Source organism: Nyctibius grandis, chromosome Z (genome assembly GCF_013368605.1).
Source record: "Nyctibius grandis isolate bNycGra1 chromosome Z, bNycGra1.pri, whole genome shotgun sequence".
NCBI classification, from domain to species: Eukaryota; Metazoa; Chordata; class Aves; order Nyctibiiformes; family Nyctibiidae; genus Nyctibius; species Nyctibius grandis.
Window position 1 is genome coordinate 60,631 of NC_090695.1, and position 25,268 is coordinate 85,898.

The 25,268-nt window shown below is 41.2% G+C and overlaps 1 protein-coding gene across 1 annotated transcript in view; it reads right to left on the reverse strand.

The window, feature by feature from the left end:
- The window catches only part of ME2 (malic enzyme 2), a 30,812-nt gene continuing 5,544 nt past the window's right edge, over positions 1-25,268 (reverse strand). Inside the window, exons 2-16 of the mRNA XM_068422447.1 lie at positions 23,372-23,501; positions 13,306-13,439; positions 11,763-11,912; positions 10,428-10,503; positions 9,485-9,646; positions 8,852-8,955; positions 8,400-8,509; positions 8,193-8,290; positions 7,034-7,147; positions 6,827-6,941; positions 5,522-5,664; positions 2,134-2,236; positions 1,437-1,507; positions 607-705; positions 1-248 (exon numbers count right to left, since the gene is read on the reverse strand). Coding sequence (XP_068278548.1) covers positions 99-248; positions 607-705; positions 1,437-1,507; positions 2,134-2,236; positions 5,522-5,664; positions 6,827-6,941; positions 7,034-7,147; positions 8,193-8,290; positions 8,400-8,509; positions 8,852-8,955; positions 9,485-9,646; positions 10,428-10,503; positions 11,763-11,912; positions 13,306-13,439; positions 23,372-23,479 — 1,737 coding nt within the window. The 5' untranslated portion in view covers positions 23,480-23,501 and the 3' untranslated portion in view covers positions 1-98. The remainder of the gene's footprint in view (positions 249-606; positions 706-1,436; positions 1,508-2,133; positions 2,237-5,521; positions 5,665-6,826; positions 6,942-7,033; positions 7,148-8,192; positions 8,291-8,399; positions 8,510-8,851; positions 8,956-9,484; positions 9,647-10,427; positions 10,504-11,762; positions 11,913-13,305; positions 13,440-23,371; positions 23,502-25,268) is intronic.

Sequence of the window (25,268 nt, forward strand, 5' to 3'; positions counted from 1 at the left end):
TAAATTACAGGACTCAAAGATCATTATTTAAATTGGTCTGAAAAAGGGATCCCTGCAGAGTAGAAGATACTGCCTGAGGAGTGTGATCTTCTGATGCATCAGTGAACCTTCGATTCAGGCCAGTCATACACATCTGGCATGAAGGATTCGTATTCGTAGGTCCACACCTTTGATCGAATGTAACGGTTCTTGTCTGCAGGCTCAGGGTAATGGAAAGCCATGTTGTTTGCGTACAAAAATTCCATGACCTGAAAAGTTAAACCACCATGCAGTTTGTGCCTTTTACTACACTCACGTAACAGCCACGCTTCCACTGCAATACGTTTAGGACTCACAGACGGGATAAAGACAAACACCAAAATCTTTTCACGATTCCTGAATGCCTCACCAGGGATCTGAAAACTTCATTTCAGAAATCAAAGGAGCAGAATTTTGGCCCATCATCGCTGCCAAACTGAAGTGTCCAACAAACTCTTATTAAAGGCACAAGGAACTGGGTATTTTGTGCCCAAGCATCTAGTGTTCAAGGGTCATACTGTGCAATTCAACAGGTTAATGTACACATAAAATATTTTAGTAGAGTCCACTTTTCCGCTTCATACTCACCTTGACAGCAATATAAACAGAAACTTCCCTGATATTAGACAGTGGAGGATAAAGTCTTCCTTGTGCAAGTTCTTCATCGGTCAACTGTTCTGCCAATGCCTGAGTTAGAAAACCAAAGAAGTTCTATTATTTGCTGCACCCCAAATGGGATCAATAACACACTAAAACACCCACGAGAAACAAGTTGCAGTGTTCTTATGACTAGAGTGCTCCCAAAGCACTAGAATAAGGCAGTCAAAATCTCAAAATCCTCAAAGATCAACTCTGCAATCTGTGTCCACATCAGCAAATTCTGCTTGTAAGCATTTAGCAAACTAAGATCCCTTTTTTTTTTTGGAGGCTGAACGACCCATAACCATGGAAGTTCTAAGAGCGTAACGTGCCTACAGGACTGCCCATGTGCTTGGCCAGCTGATTCAGTGGTTACTCCGATGTGGTAGGTGCTCCTGCTCCAGAGTGGAAAGGCAGGAGAGGATGGGAGCCCCGGGGCCACATGCATCCCTGACCACACCGCCAGCTGTGGAACCCAGAGCGGGGCAGGAGGAGGAGGCAGGCCTGCTGCCAGACCTACCAGGCTGGGAGGCAATTTGCACAAGGACAGATTTCCTATTTGGGTGTTTGGTTTTTGGATTAAAAAATTAAACTTGCAATGGAAACTGGTATTTTTCACAATTTTGTTTGATCAAAATCAATTTTTCCTTCCATTGGGGAGGGATAAAACCAACAGAAAACAAACAGGAAACCATGGAGTTTCAGCAAGATTTGAGACATTGCCCATCGTGTCACCCCCATCGTGTGAGAAGCCACAGCTACTCTGCTTCCACACCTACCTTAGCAGCCTCCAGGAAAACCTTATCACTAATATGTCGAACGCTGCTGAGGATCACAGCGAGAGCCACTCCTACAATAAAATTATTGCCAATTAAGGCCACATCATTTTAAAATACACAGCCTGCTCCTGAGAAGCTGCAAGTCACCTAAAATGTTATTTTTAAATATTCCCATCGCTTTCTACACACATTTGTGCAACTATTACCACGTGTGCTAGTCATGTACCACAACAGAGGGCTTTTGACAAGGGGTTGGAGCTTAGCAGCTTGAGGAGGAGAGGGAGAGAAAGGGGAAGGCAGAGTAATACCCCTAGTGCTTCTTTTGCACCCTCACTTGCGCAGACATAACTTCAAGAGGAGTGTATTGACACTTATTTTCTCCTCCCCCCACTCAAAACAAGGAGAAGAACCCACAATGCAGCAGCTTTCACAGCTTTAATAACACCCTTTTGTTTTCTTAGAAATATCCAGGTGGGCGAGCTCCCTGTGTGCATGTGGCATATGTAGCTGCACATGCCTACATCCGTCCTTAATTGATTTTCTTTCATTCATTCTTCTGATTGAGTTCTCACCTTTAAATACTAGTAACACCTCTTCACGCTGCTTCACTAACTGTGCCTAGCAAAGCAAGGGAACCCCAGAAGGGGTGTCAATAGCCTCGCCTTAAAGATTAAAAGAAGACAATTTTATTTATTACCTGGAAAAATATAAGCATTGTTTCCTTGACCTGGTTTGAAGGTTCTTCCATCTTTAAGAGTCACCAGCTCGAAGGGACTGCCACTGGCAAACAAGCAACGGCCCTGTTAAACAGAAGAATAATCACAGTCAGGAAGGTTCTAAAGAGCCAAGTATGGAGCAATACAGTCATGAAATACAGGGACACCAGAGCCCTGCAGCTCCCAGTCAGCTCTAGGACTGAGTCAGGAAGGTACTCAAGCAGACAGCCAAATGCAAAAAGGCAAACGGCCCTACTGAATGCAACTGGATTCAAGCACGCACTTAAATCCCTTGCTGACTCAATTCCTACAATCCCAGAACGACAACAACCAAACCCACCCTTTCCAGTAGGGTCTGGAAGAGATACAAGAATCAGTGAGCATCTGCGTGTTCCTGCAGCTGCAGAACATGTGATGTTTCTGCAGCAAACATCTGGAAAACAAAAGAGTCAAGCGTACACATTGAATTGTGCAGCTTTCTAAGGAACAGAAGCAAGCTATTTGTTTCATCATTCATTGTTCTTTAAGAAAGCAAAGACTTAGAGGAACTACTCACACACAAAATGAAGTACTTGCGTGTTATTAACCATTATTATAACCATAACCATACATCAGGAACCATGGCCACAAGCCAGGACCCACCACCGTGGGGACTGTACAAAGAGAGATGAGTAACGGCCACTTCCAAAAGGAGACTGAAATGGAAGTACAGTAACAAATTTACTGATGGGTGGGAGGGTGAAGGGACAGACTGCTGTATCATCAGGGCAACGGTTGGACTCGATGATCCCAGAGGTCTCTTCCAACCTGATTGATTCTGTGATTCTGTGATCATACTTTCATTGCTGAGAGCTCTGAGAGCAGTGAATAATGCAGTTTGCTTCTCCTTCCTTTGAAAAGGATTTCAGTCAGCACAAAGTATTAAAACAAATCCAGAATTTGGAGTGTGAAATACACCCTCCAGATAAATGACCCTTTCCTCAAACAGTAAAACCTTTGTAAGCTAAAAATCTTGCCTTTCTTTTGAGTAACAGATTTAATAACATTATTTTAAAATATGTAAGGCTTCCCAGGACCACTACATTTCAGAACAAATTACCAAAGAAGCTAAAGACTCAAGAACTATGTCTGAATGTTAGGGTGTACCCACGACAAGAGCCTTTTTGTGTAGGGAGCAAAACATATGGATGCATTTGAGGACAGGACCAAAAGACAATGAAAATTAAAACACAACAAAAGCCCACACAGTACACAGTGTCAGAGGGCACTAAAGCACTGTCAGGCTTTTACAGGTGCCATCTAGTGGAAAAAGAATAAGGAATAAAAGTTTAGTGATGATATCTTTGTTTCCTTACTGACTTCCTAGTTCAGCCTAAGATTTCACACCAGCCAGGATTAGGCTGTTCCCAAGGCCAGGAAACACATGGGGCTGACAGCTCTGATCCCTAATGGCCTGACAAACTCTGTTGGTTAAAAACAACAAAATAAGTAAAGTCAGAGAGGATTTTCTAGGTAATGACTGTATCTTGAAGGGAAAAATTTACATTTTGAAGGGCAAGCTATGGGTAAACTGAGTGCATTTCAGAGAACCAAAGAGCATTATGAAAACAAACATTAGATATGGAGAAAAGAGCAAGGAACATTACAAAATTTATTAATAAGGACTGAAACAAAACTACACCTGTTCATTTACCAACCAGTAATATTTAATTGTCCAAATGTTTAAGAAAAGACTGTACATGGCACTTAGTGCCCTGGTCTAGTTGCCATGGTGGTGTCAGGGCAATGGTTGGACTCGATGATCCCAAAGGTCTCTTCCAACCTGATTGATTCTGTGAAATAACCCGTGTCTATAAATAATAACTTATGGAAAATCATGAATAAAAGGACATATGGATCCAAGACAGGAAAAAAACGAAGATCCTCTCTCCATTTGGCACAAACTTTTTAAATAGCACTATGCTCACACAGCTGCTTCAGTGAAGACATGTTACCACATCTGAATCTAAACAGCACTGTCTTGCTTCTGCATCTGACAGCAATAACTACCCTGAGGTCCAACTCCTTGCGACTCAACACACAGCCATGGGGAACAAGTGAGCCTCTTCCCTCAAAACATCGATCACTCTGCTGATATTCTATAAAAAGTGCAAGCAAAGTTTAGGCTGATTCTCCCTCTAACAGTGCTGCTGGCCTCCTTCAGCTATCAGACACCAGTAGTTTTTAGATTGACTTATGCCAGCTAAAGGCTTGGCTGTATAACTAACTCATGTTTACTTTCTATCCAAGATATTTGAATTTAAATTTATCTACTGAAACACTGCCCAGCTCACTTTTTTGGCTAATGCAAGATATCTGAGAGATATTAAACCATCTCCATTTAAAAGCATCCTCATTTACTAAAAGCTGTTTTAGATTTTGTCCAGAGGCTGTTATTCCTGCCTGGGGCTCAGGATCTCTGTAGCAAGAGTTCCCTCCAAGCTGACGAGTCCAATAACACAGAAAAGAATCTGGGTGCCAACTGGAGATGATGGAGTTCTACCCTTCCCCATGTGAAGCTAACACTGCTGAGGTTGTAACGCTGGAAACTGAGCCATGCCAACAGTGGAAGGAAGGAGTTCATAGTTCTGCATCAAGAAACAACGAAAAGTCTCCACCCACTCATTTTCACATTGAGTCACTTGATTTGGGACCATATCCAAAGAAAAAAAAAAAAAAAAAGAAGTCTTTTCACCCATCTGCTTGATGCTCCCTTGCCTCCACCTCCTTCCCCTCAGGCTCTCTTCAAAGATTATTAGTTTTATATAAAAAGTTGTGCAGAAAGATAAAAGACTTGCTTCATTAAAGGTAAAACCAAGGTCTGGGTGTGCTGATGATACGTTATTAAAAAAAAAAACACCCCAAAAACTCAACCTCCAACCCCCTCCAAGCACCCCACAGTGTAATGGCTTTGAGATAATGGTGCAGAGCGAGGGGTGTTTATTCTCTGTTCACTCATTTCAACGTTTGGTGGTGCCAGTGTACGAGGCAGAGATGTTGCAGGAGGGGAACATGAGGACAGAAGGCCACCATCAACTCCTGCACTGGAAGCACAGGTCTTCATGGGTCACTGTTAATGATACGAGTTCTGACCTGCAGACACTAGGAAGTGACTGAGTGCAAAGCAGAATTCCTGGATTGATGCAAGGACATTACCTGCTTTAAGGACTTTACTCACAATGTGGGAGCTGTTTCTGGTAAGAAAGATCTAGATTATTATGTCAGTAAGTCCAAGTAATAATAAAATAATGTGAGTTCTTGCATTCTCACACTCAGTAAAGAGTTCTATCACAAAGTGCCAACAGATCCACATTTCTAAACATTACATACCTCTGTTAACGTATATGCTTCCTCTGCTGTGCATTCAGCTTTCACTGTAGGGTTACTTAGTGCAAATATTATGGGTCGCTCATTGATAGAGGCCATTGCTTTGATCACCTCCTGAGAGAAGAGCCGCCCAGCTCCTGCAACTCCTGAAGTAAATGGAAACACATAAAAATAGAATCAATATTTGACTGCCTCAGGGTAGATGACAGTGACTGTAGGTTAAGTTCATCTCACCCCTGAAGTCTCCCACTCAGAGCAGAGCATCGCAGGTTTTTCTGCCAGCAGGAGATGGAAACCAGGCACTGCTCTGTTAGTGGCTGCTTACAATCCTCGTTTTCACAGGAACATCTAATTAATGTGTTCCAAAAGCCTATTTTACATGATCTTTTTGTATTGATCTCTGTAAAGAACACTTATCGCTGCCCTGGATAAGCAAGTGGGAACTCCAGGTTCTCCACAGATGATTCATCCTGGCTGGGTGTTAACTGTGCAATACACATTCCCTTGATACTGGTACTTCTGCCCACACTCACATGAGTACAAATACACAAAAATGGTGCACATTCATACACCGGCTACAAACTTCAGGGTAGCGACTCAGCCAAAACCCTTTTATTTTCCAAATAAATTGCGTGCAAAGGCAATTGCAGAGTTGTACCAGGAAGTACCTGTCATCCCATCTGACCTCTGTAGACAGCCACAGTTGTAAATCAATACCTACATAGATCAGTGACCTAACAGGTATTGGTGATCTGCAGTATGGAACAGCTCCTTCAAGCCATGCTGCTGGCAGATTCTGACCCAAGAAGCTGACTGGGGGAAGGAAGGTCAGGAAAAAAAATTACTCAAGTTAGGGAATTCCTGTAAAGCAAAAAATCTGAAGTTTGTGACTGCTCTCTCCCTTGCTGCTGGTGTAGGGAATGCATCTGGGAAAAAGGTTGTATTTTTGTCTTCCTGACTCTTAGTGCCCTTCATTACAGTTTCAGTTCATTGTGGCCATGCAGTCCCTGAGAACAAGCTCAGAATTTTCAAAGAAAGGTCCAACACCAGCTGGAGAAGAACTGGAGGAAGCAGTTAACAAGGACACAAGATGCAGAAGGAGCACCACAGCTGCAATGGAGGATGCACTGAGAGACAACCTGCACCTCAGTGTATTTTCAAGCAGAAAATGGACCTCACATTTTCATCATATTTACACCAGCAGAAATGCAGATCACTGTCACCAACTTCCTTGGAGCCACGTTAGCAAACTAAATGCAGCAAATAACCAAATGATGGAAACACAGAAATAAAAATAACCTTACTTACCAATGATAGCTGAAGGCCGAAGGACATTCACTGCCTCTACAAACATCTTTGGTATCTGCTCTGGAGCCTGATGCGTAAATGGTTCTTGATTGGAATCTACCTTTTGTTCTCGGCCCTGTAGAGAGACAGTTGATTCTTTTTGTGAGAAGGACATGGAAAGCACTGGCCACCTGTACTGTGGTATTTCAAGGCATGGTGCACCCCTACCTGAACCAGTAAACCGTATTTGTCAAACATCCATATTCTCCCGTAGGCTTCCTCAGCAGAAACACCGCTTTCCATCATAGCCATCACAATGAGGTTTGCAATTCCCAGGGCGGCCTTGTGGATAAAAGGATTTTGATTTTTAACAAGTCACAGAAGAGGTTTCTCATCACAAACACCACCCTGCTCAAGGTCCCCACAAAAATCATTTAGTAAGTCAGCTCTGAAACACAAGCAATGTTTGCCTAGGTGGGGGCAGACTCCTGGCATCAACAGTGCCACATCTTCAAGCAAAAGAGAGAGGCAGCTCTTCTGGGTGCTGTGCCCCCATGGTTGTACCAGTTCAGCAGCCACAATAAAGCAGCCCAACCAGACAGTAAGGACAAGTTAGGGCCGCAGCCCTCCTGCCAAGAAACTACAACCTAGTGTTTAGTGTCCAGCTGCTTTATGAACCTCTCTCTGCCCCTGCTGCCTGTGATAAAGGCCTTGCAGACGGAGGGCAGAAGGCAGATGCCAGCAGTGCTTCCCTCCGTGTCCCTTCTCTGGGCTCTCTGCACATGCTGCTAAGTCTGGCAGGAGAAATAAGGTAGAGGGAAGTGTAGAGCAGATCTCATTGCTCAGGCAACAACACAACACTGGCCAATTACTGCAGTCTGGACTTTCCCCAGCTGGAGAAATTTTCAATTAATTAAGTTATTTTGTCAGCACCATAGAAGCAATTTTGCTGATACACCAAGAAGCATGGTGCTGGTCCTGACACTGTGGCCCCAGTAACTAAATAGTGTCTGCTGCAAACAGCCACTGATTTAACTTGCTAAGAAAACCACTTCTCTCCAATGCTATAAAAATTAACATATGTTCTTCCTCCCTTTCTTACTAAGTCATAATTTTACAGTAAATTCCCCTTCAACTACACACAAGTCCCTGATGCTTTTTTTAAGTCCATGTAAGAAAGTGAAAAACTTGAGTCCTTGCCAATGTTAAACACCTTTCAAATAATCATCTTTAAGCAGCCAGTCCCTTCTGTTAATGTATTTCAGCTGGCTTTATATAAAAAAGTTCTGCAACAGAATTCAGAGAACGTGAATCTCCACAAGTCCAACAGAACCAGAAAATATAGAGTTAAGTCTCTTGTTGCTCTAGAGCCCTGAAGAGAACTCACCTCTCCTGCTCCAAGGAACAGCACTTTTTGCTCTGCAAGTGGTTTACCAGTGGCTTTCTGTGCTGCCAGCAGTCCTGCCAAGGCCACTGAAGCTGTCCCTGTAAAAGCAGGACAAATCTAAGAAGAGCTGAACAGATCTACCTGGCAGATTATGGTTTTAGGCAAGTTTTTTGCATGTACATTAAGGAACATAAACAGAGGATATACCTTGAATATCGTCATTGAAGGTACAATATTTCTCTCTGTATTTTCTTAAAAAGCGAAAAGCATTGTGGTTTCCAAAGTCTTCAAATTGGATAAGTGTGTTCTGGCCGTACCTACAGAACATGGCAAACATTCCTATCACTACACACACAAAGAAATAAAATCATTTTAAAGCAAATCCTGCGAATAATTAATTATCTTTGGAGAGAGGATGTCCTCAGGCCTTTCACTGTTTAAAACAGTCCCATCTCTGTTCTGTGCATATTTAACAGCTAACTACAAGCAGCATGTTCCAGGTCACAGAGAAAATCACTACGGAGCCAGAAATACAGCCACGTCTCTCGACTTCTAGTCCTATCCTTCTTCCTTAAATGACTGTTTCAAGGACAGCATGTTACGGAGTTTTTTTGCCAGCAGTTTTGGCCATGCTTCGTGCAGAATATTCAGTGTCATACCTGTCTGTAATGGCTTCCATAAATTCATCAATTAGGTCATCATAGACCTGTGAGCGATCCCTTTTTTGGTACAGGCCCATATAAAATGGATCTTTTAAGAGTGTCTGAAAAAGAATAAATCAAAGATAGCAGCAGGATGAATCACTTCCTCAATATACACTTGCCAGAGTTCACAGTTAACACATTTCACACCAAAGATACTGCATTTATATAGCCACTGTAACTGCCTCCAGCTTATATCAGTGTTCAGTAATTTCAGCTGGCACTTGAGGTCGGTGATGGCTGCTTTTAAAATGGAACAAATCAATACTGGGAACAATAAACTGCTTTAATAAATCTGATTCACATTTCCAGCTTCTTCAAGTCAGGTCAACCTGACTGTCTATTTTACAGTGTTCCAGCATTCAAATTGCTTCCAAATGCACCATTTCACTGACAAATTAACTGGCATTTTCCAGTCACTGACATGTAACTGTATAGTGAATTCCAAATCATTTACCCTTACATAAAATACTTGGGTTTATCTTAAATAAAAGTGCTCTAATAAAAATCTTCTCTGATAGTACTAAATACTCTTAAATAAATACTTTTCATAGGGATAACTTATGGCAAGCAAAGTTCAGTCAGACTCACTGTATTATCAGTTCCAACGTCGATGCACACAGGCAAGCATTTATCTGGATGTATTCCTGCACAGGCTGTATACAAACACAGTTTTCCTACTGGAATTCCCATCCCATACACACCTAGGTCTCCAAGACCCAATATTCTTTCTCCATCAGTGACGACAACAGCCTGAAAACAAAAGCAGGTGAAGTTATATATGATCACTGAAATTTATAAAGTTTAGAGCAATACTAGTTGTGTTTTTTTCCAGGCAAAAATTCAGGTATGTTTGCACAATCAAAGAATGGATTACAAGGAATATTTTACTTGAAGCAGTAATGCTTACTGTTAGAATTTTCTATGCTGCATTTTCTTTGCTGAAATCCACTTGCCAAAGCCTTGAAAGCTAAGCGGGAAGGATTCCAGCTGCTGTGAGGAACAGCACCTTGTAACTCAGGTTTAAGATTTCCACTTGTAAATCCAGACATCAAAAAGTTCACATAAGTATCATTCACCTCATCTCCCCTTGTGGTTCTTGACCCAACTGGGTCATACAGGTTTTAATGGCAAAATTTGGGCCTCCCAACTACCACTTCTGTGTCCTAATCTGAGGACAAGATCACCTCTCCTACTGCTATGTAACACAATAAGTAAGACCCAGAGGTGCATCCCCCAACAACTCCCCAAAAGGTGGAATAATGAAGTAAAACAAGAAGGTTGGCAAGTCTAATTCTCATCATCACTGTCCACTCAAAACCATAAATCTCCTATTTAGGATAAAACACTGCTTTTCAATATACCTGTTGTTGTATTTAGCTATATTTTGCCATCATTGTCAAATAACTTCAAGGATGCATTATTTAGCATTTCCACCAAATTTCCATCAAATTTCCATCAAATACCAACAAACCTTAAGAAGCTCAACTGAGAATAAATAACAACTAGAAAAAAAGTTATACAGTGGTAGTACCTTAACGTCATTCTCTGGCCAGTTGTTCACAATTGACCTTATATGGCCTCTGTCTGAGATAGAAATAAATAATCCTCTGAAAGAAAACAACAAAGCAGGAATATTTTACAGGTGGCAATGAGAAATTTCACCTTGCTTTGCAAAACCAAGTGTCAAACAGTAAAATTTTCTTAAAATTGAAAGCGTTGCAATCACTGACATCAATTGCTCAAAGGACCATTTCTAATACACAAGCCTACTCAGCTACTTTGACACTCTAAAGTAAGAACACAGAGAAAATACTTTTCATGATGCTACCTGGATTTTACACTACTACAGATATTCACCTTTAATACTCCTCCAGGGCAAAACACCTCTGGTGTTACTGTCAGACACTCCCCTGTAAGGATATGAGAAGGGAACACAGTCCTAAGCCTGGCTTTACCTTTGTGAATCTCTGTTCACGACATTGCACAAGGTGAGGGGAGAGAAAAGAAAGGAAAGGGAGGGACTGAGCATACTGTCTCCTCCAAGACCAGGAGGAGAACACTGCTTCCCACTGCTGAGTGCTCCTCTGTGGGAACATAGGAGGGGAGGGAAAGGAGCAGAAAGGAGCAGAGGTGAAGTGTCTGTATTTCTGCTTGGACAGAAAGGACTTCCAGTCCATGCTGCTGTTTCTTCTACAGACAACTTCTAGAGGGGGATAGTGTTCAAACTGGTCTGTAATACACACAGAGACGTGGAAGAGGAAAGGAAGTATGTGAGAACTAAGAGTACATCTCTCACATCCCCTGCCCTAGATCAGAAGCAAAACCATCAGTTTCTTACTGTCTTTATCACAGCAGCTGCAGCGTGTAGCCGAGTCCTCATGGCAGCGAAGGATCAGCCCTTCCTCCCCACAGCACTAAAGCCCTCAAGTGAGAGGGCTCTAGAAAAACACTTTGAATTGCAGTGAGAGTATCGTGGAAACAAGCTGAAATGACTGCCAGTCTGAACTGGTTTGCTCAATGCAGAGCTAATAACCTGAACAGTTATTTTGAAGTCACTGCTGAACCCAAACCAGATCCCTCAGAATTAGAGAGCTGCATGACATCTAGAAAGAGCTGGAAATGTGGCTAAAGCCCTGCACTTGTGGTATTTATGTGACATATTACCACTTCTGTTTTCCAATGTTCTGTTTTCCAATATAAATTGGGTTTTGAGATATTATTTAATGAATTTTTACTGCCCTGAATTTGCACAAGTCTTGTGTAGCTGAATCCAAGTGAAAATGAAACAGAACATTTCCAAACCTCAGGCAAGTATACAGAGAAAATGATAACAAAAGTAGCAGCAATGTATATCTATTGTTCTTACTTTGGTCTCCTGAAGATGTGTCCATACTGGGAGCAGGCAAGGCCTACTGTTGGTGTGTACACGATAGGCATTAACCGCTCAATATCGTCTTGTAATACCCTGTAGAATAATTTTTCATTTCTCTCTTGGATTCCCATTATGTAGATATACCTGAAATTAAGCAAAAGAAAAAAAACCACACTTATTGTTTCACATTTATGCTTATTGAAAACAATGTGAAAAATGTCAAAGCAAAAACCAAACTTGCTTATTGTTATTTCTTCATGAAATCCCTGCTTCCACTCAAGTCGGGCTTTGAGCACTAAACAAAAGTTGGAAAAGAGAGAGTAGTAGTGCTAAAAAGCTGAAATAAAAATACTGGAGATGACATACCACGCATGCTAACAAGTTAATGGACAAACATGCAGTGTGATAAAAGATAACCCATGGATTTATCACAGGATAAAGCTGGGAGTCTCATTACCCTTAGCAAAAAAAATTATCACTGAAAGAATTTTTTATCCAAAAAAAGTAACGTCCTGACAGTAAGGTCTTGTTAATCCTAACATTAACATAGCTGTAAAACAAATTAACTGCTAATAAAGAGTTCATTTTGAAGGAGTTACCTAGGTGTGTAAATTAAACCTGCGTTTTTGCTAATTTACCTACCAATCTACCATGTATCAACTCATATTCAGTCTTGCTGACCTGACAACATAAAGATAATGAATTAGCAATTAGTCTTATGCTACAGCAACCGGGCACTTTGCCAATACAGACGACATGACTGTTGCAGATCAGCAAGTGACATGAGGTGGATTTAAAAGTCATCTTTTTGGTTTTCACGAGAACAAAAGTGTTTTGATGTGGTCCAGTAAGCCTCAAACCATTCCAGTGCTCCTCTCGCCTCTAGGAGACTGCGTATTTTTACATGCAGATATACACAGGCTTATATGCAAACAGTAAGAGGATGCTAAAAACATGCCATTCTAAAATAAAAAAACCCCACAAATCAAAATCCTTCACATTTTTTTCACCAGACCAGTGGGTTAAACAAAGATTGATATAAAAAAACTACACATTATGAGACTCAAGATTCTAACCCTGTAATTCCTGTCTAGCAATAACTACTGTATATAATAAACAGGTTTTCATACCTAATTATCAAACCCTCAATTTACCTTCATTCTCACATATTCTTCTAGCACACACTAGCTGCCCCCTTCTCCCCCGCTAATAGTTCTGTGCTCTAACAACCTGCCACGCAAATCTTACACATTACAGAAATATATATTACATATTACAGCAAGGTGTGCAGCTTTGTGCACATTCTTCTTCGTGACATTGTGACTATGGAATAGAAGAAAAAAACTCCCCAACCTCATTTAGCCACATAACGAACGCGTGGTTGATGAAAGAAGTTTTCTGTGCAAAAGTGAAAATAACCTCCAACAACTGAAAAACCCAGTGGAGGCACAGAAACATTGTTTAGTTATCCCCATGCAATATTTTACAGCGATTTCCATTTACTTGCATGACAAAACAAGGCCAGAGGAGTGCTTACTTTTCCAAGGGGTCAGTCATTTTTGCCAAATTCTTATGGAAGCGTAAGGCTTGAATGTCTTGCGTCTCTATTTTAGGAGGTAGAAGTCCTTGCAACCCAAGCAATTGCCGTTCATGTAATGTAAAGGCCATACCCTGAAAGCAAGAGAGGTGAGAAATAATTAGCAGCTCCTCTAGCATTTCTATTTATAATGCATTTCTGTTTGCCATTTCTGACCACCCGCTGCATCCTTTTCTCACGGCAGGTGCCACAGCAGGCAGGGTTTGGATATATTTGCCTCTGCTGGGGTTCTCCTCGTCCTTGGTGGGCATCCCTTTTGACCACAGCTTTTCCACATCTCTCAGTCCTCATGCCCTTTGCCAGATTTTCCTCTGGGAAAGTGGCGAACGACGACGAGATCCCATTGCAGACAGGCTAAAGTTTAAAAGTAAAATAACAGCTGTTTCTTGAATTGTTTCACAGGAACATAAGGTTGACCAGGAAGATGTTGGTCACCCAGTCTGGTCCCTACAAGCACAGTCCACAGAGGTTTATCTGAATTCCTCTGGTTGCTGCTTTTTTCTACACACTTTCGGTAATCCATCCAGATCCCAAAGTTACTGAATTGCCCTGATGCTTCTACTGAGATCACAATTCAACCCAAATCCTTCAATTTTTCTTAGGGCTAGAACTAATCTATTGATCTTCAACTGTAGTTGTCCCCTACCAAAAAGCCTCATTTGTAACAAATTATGTTCCAGAGAGTTAAACAGCAAAAATATCCCACCGTTTCCATTCTTCTCTGCTTCAAGGTGGATAAAGAGTTTAATTTATTGTTATTTAAATACTAATTTGAATGGTTTAACAATAACATTCAATAAAACTGGCTTTTCACTTAGTAGACAAAAGAGCCTGCTGTGGGCTACCTGCTAGAGGAGACTGAAAGGAATCTTCACAGGGCAGTTAACTCCTAGGTGTAACTTTGCAAAACGTTAACTAATCCGAACCCGGATTCACAGCCAACCTGTCTGAAAGTGCTGACCCCATTTCCACCAACAACTGACCCCACTTTAAGTTTGTAATTTCCAAAAGAGCAATGATAAACTTTCTTTATTTCAGTTTATCCAACTGGGTCAGTTCAGTGAAGGATTAAATCAATAGTTGTGAACACAGGAGCTGAAAACCCAGGGAAGCCTTTGCTGTGTGTCAATCTGTGAGCAAAAGCAGGATTGGAAAGGGAAAGGTCTGCGAGTTGTAATGTTTTGAAAGAGATGGGAACAAGAAATATCAATTCTGCTCACAAACAACACTGCCTTTGTTGACGAAAGCAGCTAGATTAAAAAACAAAAGCACATTTTCTCAAATTTCCCCACGCTGGAAGCAACTTCTTACTGCCAAGTTAAAAAAAAAAGGGTTTAAAAAGCTTTCTAAAGCTTCTTTTATGCCTTGTAATTACATTGCAAATTCCTTCTGCAATCAGAAAAATCACAAGAAAATAAATTAATATTTTCCCACTTCGGAATAAAACTCCATAAATTAAGATTATATATTTTCACCTCTGTTTATGTTTGAATAGACTTCCACAGGTATTTGCAGAAAGCATGCCCATCAACAAAAAACCTCTAGTTTAGAGGCTATACTTAGTGTAATTCATCATACTTGAATGGTTTATAACAAACAAAACCAGTCCTTCGGAAAAAGCATAATTAAAATGATCAGTAATTTTAATATAATTTTTCTCTTTGCTTATTTAAATCAGATTTAATATCAGTTGGTTTGACTACACTGATTTAAGCGGTCCACCTGCTTTTCCATCTGAATTCTATACTACGTTCTAAAGTAATAAAATATTCAAAGAGTTAAAAAGCAAGTGACTCTACTTCTAGAAAAAGAAAAAAAAAGAATAAAAACCTTCACTGTTTTGCAAAAAACACTTGAAAACACTTTTTTTGCAAAAAACTTTTAAGTATTTAACCCTAAAATAGATCGATGCTTCCTATTTCTGACAACCTGCCACATAGTAGATTTGATATTAAATACTGAACTCAATTTATATCCTTTCCCTGCTCTCTGTGAGTCATTCGCAAACCATTTTTTCTTTCCTCGTGTAACTGTTATTCTCAAGTATTCTTCCAATATTGTCTGTAAATAAATTTCAGATGATGGCTTATTCATGAACTTTTTACCCCTGCTGTTGGTTTTTTGCTGGGTGGAACAGTCCCTTGAGCCACGTGAGAATTTTCTTCTGAAAACTGATTTGAATAAACCAAAATTTCCACGGAGAACACAACCAAGTAAGCAGCACCCACATGAGAAAAAAAAACCACGAGGAACACACACTGAATGCTTTTTTTTTCCTTATATTGCTAAGATTCTACTTCAGTTTCACTTCTATATAATTCACAAAAAATATTGAAAGATTCTCTGGGAATGTAAATGCATTTTCCAAAGCTACACGGAAGCAAACCATGCAAACACACATCTCATCTAGCTTCCCCTTGTCCTTAGCTACCCCCTAAATTTGTGACCATCAGCCTTTTTAAAACAACAATTTCTCAACACAAACTGTACTTGCAGTGGAAGTGATTTAGGATACGAAGCCCGGTACAGCTGGTAAACTTCTGTAATATTTTGACTGTTACTTTAGGCACTAGAAAAACAAAATTGATGCCAAAAGATTGAGGCTATTAAGAAGAAAAAAAATAAAAGCTTAGTCAGTAAAGCCACTAATGTCACCAGTTTAAGGCATGTCAAAGGCCACGCTCCCTTCAGTGGTACCATACCGGCCACACTGACATTTTACTCTAAACTAGCTGAAATATCTCACTAGCAAAACCTACATCCTCCCCATCAGAAACTCTCAACTTCCTGAGAAATAAAGTCTACCTAATTTCTAACTTTCTACTATTAGCACAACACTGGGACATGGCTTCTCCTTAATTTCCCTGTACAGTGAAACCAGTGACCTTAAACTACCTGGGTCCTTCATAATATCACAGAATCACAGAATCATTCAGGTTGGAAGAGCCCTCTGGGATCATCAAGTCCAACCATTGCCCTGACACCACCATGGCAACTAGACCAGGGCACTAAGTGCCATGGCCAGGCTTTTCTTAAACACCTCCAGAGATGGGGACTCCACCACGTCCCTGGGCAGCCCCTTCCAATGGCTAATGACCCTTGCTGAGAAGAAATGCTTCCTAATGTCCAACCTGAACCTCCCCTGGCGAAGCCTGAGGCTGTGTCCTCTTGTCCTATTGCTAGTTGCCTGGGAGAAGAGGCTGACTCCCACTCTGCTACAACCTCCCTTCAGGTAGTTGTAGACTGCACTAAGGTCACCTCGGAGCCTCCTCTTCTCCAGGCTAAACACCCCCAGCTCCCTCAGCCGTTCCTCGTAGCTCAGACCCTCCAGACCCTTCCCCAGCTTGGTCGCCCTCCTCTGCACTCGCTCAGAGCAGCTACCCATCTTTATTCAGTTTTTCCCATCTATAGGCAACCTGGATTTTCAGTGTGTCTGGAGTTACAATAGCATTAAACACAGTGAATTTTTCAGTGGTACTAAGTACTTCCAGCTCTTTATTTACGTGACAATGAGATTTTACCACATTAAAAGACACTTCTGATTTCTGCCCAGGCCTAACTCAGGAATCTGAATGCCATCAGCCTCCCTACAGAAATTCAATCCTTGTCCCGACTAGAACAGAAGTTCAGTTCAGAGCAGCACTATAAAAAACCCAGAGCCCTTCCAACACTTGCTGTATTCCCATTCATTATCTTTGTCCATGACCGTCAGCTGCCCCTTGTTTTGGATTTGGGGTTGCGGCTTCTTCCCCGTACAGCACCTCACAGGACGGAGATTTCCCTTAAACTCGTGTGCCCAGGAGCTGCAGGATTACAAATTTCCCGGCCTCTTCTCTCATTTTATAAATCCCAGCGCAGTCTGGCAGAATCAGTCACCAATTCCCAGGGAATCAGGAGGCACTCAGCAATCTGCAGCACTGGGACTGATGTCCTCAAAGGCACTCAAGATCCCAGCACCTACTTAAGGGCCAGTTTCCCTCTGGTTTTCACTGGGATTAAATACTGTAATGATCTGAGCTTAAGTCACAGGGATCACTTTTTGGTTTCCTTTGACCCACAGTGCTAGGTGTCCTTTCTCTGCGTGGTATCCACTGACTTTCACTTAGATTAGTTTCCTTAATCCTCTTTCCAGCTCAGTAAAAAACAGGTGTCCTTTCCAAGATAGTACAGACAAAGCAGGGAGCGCATCTAGGAAAAAACCCAGCACACTTCAAAGACCACAAATGAATTCATTAATACACATGGAAAAATTTATTGCAACAAAATCAACGTACTGCATCGGGGGAAAAAAAAAAAGGCAAGTAAAATAAAAGTGTGGACAATTTTTTAGCTAAGACAAGCTCACACTGAATCACAACATACTGTGCCTTTAACCCACAAACTGGCACTGGGACCTCACTTTAGCCCTAACAACTGGGCTCTACTACACAAAGCGAGCGGTGCTATAAATACCAGCATATAAAAATTCTCATCGCCTGCTTTGCATGAAGGTGAACAGGAGACCTGAATCCTGCAAGCGTGATTTTTATAGCACCACTGAGTAAGTAATACTGAGGGGTTTCTAAGCAGAGAAGTACTAGCAGTGATAATTTTTTCCCCACCTGCAAAGTCTTGCAGGCATATATATAAAGAGAATACTTTTATCCAACAGTATAAATATGCTCAAGCATTCTGAAAACTTGTAGTTTATAACAAATAACCCATTCAAAGCCCCTGGTAAAGATGTAAATGCAGAATATATCCAAACATGTTTGGAAAATGAGAGCTAGCCTATTTCACAGGGTCAATTTAATCAAATGGTTTTCATGTAACTTCTAATTGTTGTTATACCATACTCAGCAGTGTATCGTAGGCTTTGAAGTAGCATCATAAACATTTTTAAAATGAAGTAGATTTTACATTGGATTGTGAGATGCTGCTTCTCAACTCTGCTTCCTCTTGCTAAATCACAAAGTTCACTATTGCACAACTTGTCTCCACTGCAAATTAATGAAGTTCACTCGTATGAATCAAAGGTGTATTTGCTATCTCAACCATAGATTCAAAGTTTCTCTGTGTTTATGAGAACAGTGTAGAATACGGAAATCTCCTTTGATTTTCTTTCCTCCTTCATTTTTTAAACTCAATTCCTGTCTTTACTCTCTAGAAACAGCATAGTATATATACTGGAGGGTATGGCTGACCCAGCACAGCGATCTACTCCGTGCTGAACTGTGAAATGACCCAGACGTTCCCCAGGTTATTAAGCCTTTAAAGACCTTAGTCTCTCTGCAGGCAAAGATGCCACCAGTTCTTGTACCGCCTCTGTACGTCTGGAACCAGATGTAAACCCCTTTGGCTGCTGAACCAGACTTAGTTAACCCACAGTAGCTCTCATTTGTTAATGATGTGGCTTCAACTAAAAGCACTCCCCTGCAGAATATAGGAAAAAGTTGGAAACAGAAAGCCTTTACACACTACCAAGAAAGTCATCCAGCCTCTCTAGGGTTGTTTCCAAGCACCAACAGTTATGGTAATGATGTACATTGCAAATCGTAAGCATGATGACTGAAATGGTTCATCTACACCAGAGAGCATCACTGAACACCTCAGAGACATTTCATTAAACTGCTGTTTTTCTAACTGAGCAGATGCCATTGCTTTTGTTCTCCTTTAACGGCATTAATTCTACAATAAAACAAAAGAAACTGAAAAAACTAAAAAAAAAAGACAGCTTCCTTCCTTTCTCCACCCACCATCCCAGCAGCTCACGAGTCCTGAGCAGAACAGCTCTAAGTTAAATGAGGTGCAATGCTACCCACCACCTTTGGCACCTACAGCACCTTTTCTGACAGATGATAAAAGCTGGTTACAGATTAAACAGCTCCATCTTTCCACATTTAATTGCCTTTAAAAGCATGAAGATCTCGAAGAAGCTGATAAAAGCTCCGTCCAACAATCTCTCCATCTCCAAACCAGCTGGGCAGGACACAAAACCTGTGGTGGGATTTTATGGCTGGGCATGTGCGTGGGCAAGGAAAACAGCAGTTTCTATTAGTTTCCTGCCTTCTAGGATCTTCAATCAGAAACTGCTGGTAGTATTTCAAGCGCTGCATTTCTTAACAACATGACAATTACCATTTGCAGTACATCTCCACATCCTGTTTGTTCTGGTTTCCCCTGGAAGGCAGACGGGCATTGCATATTCTACACCCTGGCTGCTCAACCCAACTGACACAGTCTAAAAATTATTAAAATAAAAGAAATCAAATGTGTCAAAAAAACAGCATGGTGAGAAAGGGCAGTGGAAGGGGAAGGGAGCATCTGCTTTTAGATCTTCAGGTTCACACAATCTTTCTTCACATTCTTGTGTCTTATCCTATTTATTCTGTCCAACTAGCTCTAACTTCAGGTTGGGTTTTGTTTTGGTTGGTTGGTTTTTATTCTGAATTGGAAACACACGGTTTGGATATTTGCCAGAAGTCAGTGAGGTCACATACATCTGTTAAGAAAACTGATTATTTAAACAAAGGTAACCTATCAAGAGTTTCTGGAAGTATTCAGTAGGGCATAGATGAAAATAAATGGGACTGAAAAATCTGGGAACAAATGCACATGAAACTGCGATTAATGGTCTAGCTAAACACAAGCTATGAGAAGGTGACCACCCATGTGGAAGGCAGACACTGGGACAGTTCCTCAGGAATTATTCTGGGATTAAACTGCCACTTGTGACACCGTCAGCAAATTATTTTTTAAAGTTTACCATGTACTCCCACGCACATATGCCCAGGCATATACATACATACAAATACGTGTGCATGCGTGTGTTTAATGCAATGTCCTAAAGATATTTTAGCTGAAGCTAAAAATTTGAGAGGCATTTTCAGTACAGGAGAACAGTACTAAAGAATGAAATAACCAAACAATATTGAGGAACAGAGTAATAGAAAAAGGGATAATGGAATCGACTGTACAAAATACAGTCATGCACTTGGAGAGTAACAAGAAGAACTGATGCCACAAGGCAGAAAAATCACCAACTAAAATACAGAAAATGTCACAAATTATTCGGAGTCACAAATCTGCTGCAAGAACACAGAAAGCAAACATACAAGTCATGTTACAGGTCACGTATTTCCAGTGAAGATAAAGACATACTGATGCCACTCTGTGTGGCAGAATGGACATCACCAAGGTCAGGGATCATCTACTCATGCATCATCTGTTCTGTGCTGGAATAAGAAATCCTGGCCCTCAAGTGAGAATCTGAAGCATTACCACAATATGAATAACAATTTAATGGCCAGCACTAAACAAATGAGATTGTCCTAACAGTGTTCTAAGCACCCAACAAGCTTAAAATGCTGCCTTGGCACAGCAGGGATCTCCAGCAGAATAAAAGGTCCTGAAGCCAATTAACTGTAATTTGAATCCCTGTCACAGAGCAGAAATCAAACATCACGGAAGATCATAAATACACATGGATGCCAGCAATGCAGTTACAGTATGTTCTGCGATTGTTTGGCTGCAACAGCAAGGGCATTACTGATATAGCTCATGACCTTTTCTGAGCCACCCTGACAATAAACACTTGAAAGCTGGCCTTCAAACATAAAAACCCAAAGCAGCTGATGGAGGTGTAAGCGTGCACCTGCAAAAGACAGGTGAGGATGGGAAAGGAAAGAAAAAAACAAATGGTAAGAGAAAAACCTACTCCAATGGCAAAGAACAAGAGCAGCTTAATTTGCACAGGGCGAAGGGGTGGTTTTCTGTTAGTGATGCTGGCATCTTGCAGTTATTTTAGGGCCCCCGTATATTAAAGGAGACCAAATGTTCTGCAGAGTTGATAGGGACCACAAAAACTAAACATAAGCCACAAAAACATGGGTCATAAAATGATGATCTCAACAAGCTGCCAGCAAGAGATAAAGCCCTTTATCTGTGCCTGTATGTATATGATATATATACATAAGCACAAGAGGCACTGCGGGCAAGAAAAGCACAAGGGGTAAAGTACTTTGCATATTTAGTCAATCATTTATTTCTCTGCTGAATTTCCCAAATACATTTCTATACAGAAACTGCATCCAATATCAAGCAGTATCACAGATCCATTCAAACCGGTGTCAGCCTTAAAGACACACCGATACAACAGAGCCAAACTAATGTGGAAAGTTTTTACCTCTCACAAGTATCATTTCTTGGAGACATTAAAAAATAAAAAAGATCAACTGCTATTAATAAGCAGGTCTCTGCTCTTCCCTCCTCCTCAAAAAAAAAAAAACCATTAAAAATACTGCATTGTGCTCACTCCACCAGAGAATTCCAGGCTTTTAAAAAAAAAATAAATTGGAAAGATACTGCCACTAGAAAAACAAGAAGAAATGACCTATTGTTTTTGTTTCTGAACACTGTTGCATAATCAGCACTTGGAAAAGCTTACAGGGCTCGAAATAATTTCCACTGGCGTGTCAAAGCATTTACGGCTCAGAGAAGTCTTGAGATAATCTGATCTTGACAAATCACACCAATCTATTCTTTTCTCTTATATTTTTCTTCCCCGACACAGCAATCCCAATTTTATTTTTGCAGTCAGTCTCTAACTTCCACAGCGCTCTCTCTAGATACACAACCTCCATTCATGCAGTATTGAGGCATCTCACACTGCACTATACTGTACATACAAGAAACATGACTACAGGTCTACATTTCGTCTTCTCCCTTTCTTTTCACGACACTCAGGAATCCCTTTTGCCAAAAGACACACTGGAGCAATTCTCCCTTTAGTTATGGGCCAGACACAAGGAGATGCAGCTTGCAGTTCCTAGCTCAATACCCTCCCCAGATATTTTGAGCCCACTAGTCAACTTCTAATTCTGCCAAAAAGAGAAGGACAAAGAAAAGAGAAGAAAAAAAGAAAACATTTTGCTGTGCAGAGCCAGCCTTGCCCTTCTGCTGAGAGGAAGGCTCAGGGTTATGTGTCTGGCTTGCCACCAGCCAATTTATAGCAGCACATGCCTCTTTGCGTCTAGGCAGTGGCAAGGGACATGGGAAGGAGCTAAGAATACAGAGGGGGAGGAGTCAGGGCCATGGGCAGCAAGGGAAGGGAAAGAAATTTACAGTGAAGGGGAAATAGAAGGCATTACAGGAGGGGAAAAAAAAATAAAATCAGAGAATGGGGAAGAGGAGAAAAGCCAGACATTAAAAACATAGGCTAAAACTACGGAAGTCCAGCTTCCATAGCTCCATTGCACAGGAAACACCCTGTCAGAAGCAGATAGATTTGTTAGCCACTTTAGGCATCTTGGATCAGCTACCAAAAGCCCTCACCTAATTTCTTACTAATTTTAGTTCACACATGAATTGCTTCAACATTCCTGAAGGCTATTACTACTCTGGGCAAAAAAAAAAAGAGATTGGAGATGGGGTTGTGGAAATAGGAACATTTTTGTGAAAGGGAAAAAAAAAAAAGCTACTTTGTTAGGAAAAGTTCCTCCCAATGCATGGAATTAACATAAGGTCTCCACCCCCCAGATAGCTCCATTCAAGGCTTATTTTTAGATGCTCTCTGTCCGACTCTCTGCACAGGGATGTTTCTTACTGATATGGCTCGGTCCCAACAGAAAGTCTTGCAGGACAGAGCCAGGACCAGGACGGAGAGGCTAACACTTTCTACCACTAGCAAGATTGAATTCAGAATTAACTTTTGCAAACTATGAAATAAGACTGTTTATGTGCTAAAGCTTTACATCAATTCAACCAAAAGCTAAGCCAGTTATCAGCAAGGATCAGTAAGTCTTTATTTGGCACAAGGAAGCAGCAGCATCGTTGTGTAAACCACAGCAAACCAGGGAAGCGCAGGCCGACAGAAGCAGAAGGTGTTATTGGAAGTCCTTGTGCTGTAGGTGTCCCTGTTTTTGGCCGTGACCCAGTCCACCTCCTGGAGGTGGTTTAACCCTGGAACAAGGTCCAGTGGACGATTAGCGGATGCAGATAAGACATTTGATAATCACACACTACCAACCTTGTTTGTTCGTGGGTTTAACATCAGAGGCTTGCCTTTTTCTTTCGTGTGTGCGCTGCGACATGCCATCGCGCAGGGAGCGGCAGCGACTCGGAGTCGGGAGAACATTTTTTTTTTTAATATACTGCACCTGGGAAAAGGAAAAGAAAATCATTCAGGCAGTGGAACTAACGTTCATATTTGCAGGCCATCTGTTGCAAAAGAAATAGGTACATGCTAGATAAGGCTCTTTGCTCTAACACCGTGATAATAACTCAAAATTGCCTCGCGGCAGCCAGGAGGAAAAAAAAGAAGGAAGGCTTTAGCACATGAGAGAGTGAAGAGAATAATGTGAGCTACATTACACCGTGGGCTGCAATCAGCCAGCATTCCCTAGGTATTGTCTTATAGCTGCACCATAAACCCAGAGCGGAATCGCCATGAGCAAATATTAACCTTCTGTGGTGACCCACACAACTGGCGCCGGTGCAAATACCAGGGAGGACGGAATGACTTGGGCTAGTGCAGCAAGAAAATTTAAGCTGAGTTTCTCCAACAGCTTTCTGACAGTGAAATCTTGTGGCCTGGACAACAGAAAGGAAAGAAACTATGTCTATTAGCATATTAAAACTAGATTAGAAGAAAATATAGCTAAAATGGTCAAAAATCCACTGAACTCTGGATTTTATGCTTAGATTTTTAAAATTCCAAACCTAAAAAAAAGGTTATTTTCAGAGAGAATATATCCTTTTCAATAAAGGATATGTTTCCCTAACAAAAAATTTGTTAGTACCGCTCAAAAGCTTAGTTTTTAATCTTGCCAGGTGATAACCACTCTCAAACCCATTTTATTCAACTACTAATTGCAAGCTCTTTGGAGCAGAAATTAGCATTTATTACATGCTTGTATAATGCAGTGCCACCAGGAACGCGTGCTGGACTCATCTCTAAACATTATTTCACCAATACAGAGAGACAATCACAGCGAGACCGTACACAGGACCACGATGTGTGTGAAGACACGTTACGATGGCAGGTCAGAAAGGACACACGCACATAGCTCGGATGCAACATCGTGCAGAATCCTGACATGGGGAGAGGAAAAAAATAGATCCCTTTAGCAATGGGTGTATACAGAGGAAGGCAGAGAAGCAGGGTCAGGATGGCAGGGAACCCCTCTCCATCGCAGCTCTCCATCTCCAGCATCCCCTGGCCCATATATACGTTCACCTCCAAGACGCACACAAGGCTAGTAAAGCAGGTATGAGACATTCATAAGGAATGAAATGATGCATGGTTTGGATTTTTAATTTCTTCCAGATGGTAGCCAAAATCAGATTAAGGAACAAAACTTCATTATCTTCAATATAGCCTGAATACTTTAGAAGACCTTTCTATAATCAGATTTACACATAATCAACTTTTAAGATGGCAGACCGATCTTACGAGCTGCAATCTGAGGATTTTCTTCAAAATCCTTCCAAGCATTAAAAGAACATGCAAACATTTAATATTTTTCACCATCAGTTATACCCAAGTTTCTCTTCTACCCATTATAAAGCCTAGAGGAAAGCAGCACTGACATTCAGCACGATCCCTTTCTCTCACCCTTCCTTTGTTTGTTTAGGCCTTGCAATTGAAAAAAAGTTCCACACAAAATCCATGTGTTTAGTTGTTTCGTGGTAAAGAACATAAATTTACTGTGTGAAGACAGGAGGAGTGGAAGCCTTGCCAGCACTACAAACAAATGTTGCTTTTAACATGGTAATTCCTCCCCAAACCAGCCAGCGGTGAACTAAACACAGCTGCTCTGCCAGAACTCAGGGCAGCTGAAAATCAGGATCAGATAAGCAAAATTAAATTTGTGCTGCAAAACAACCAGCCTTTAGGAATGGCAAATTCAGTCTGAACCATTTTT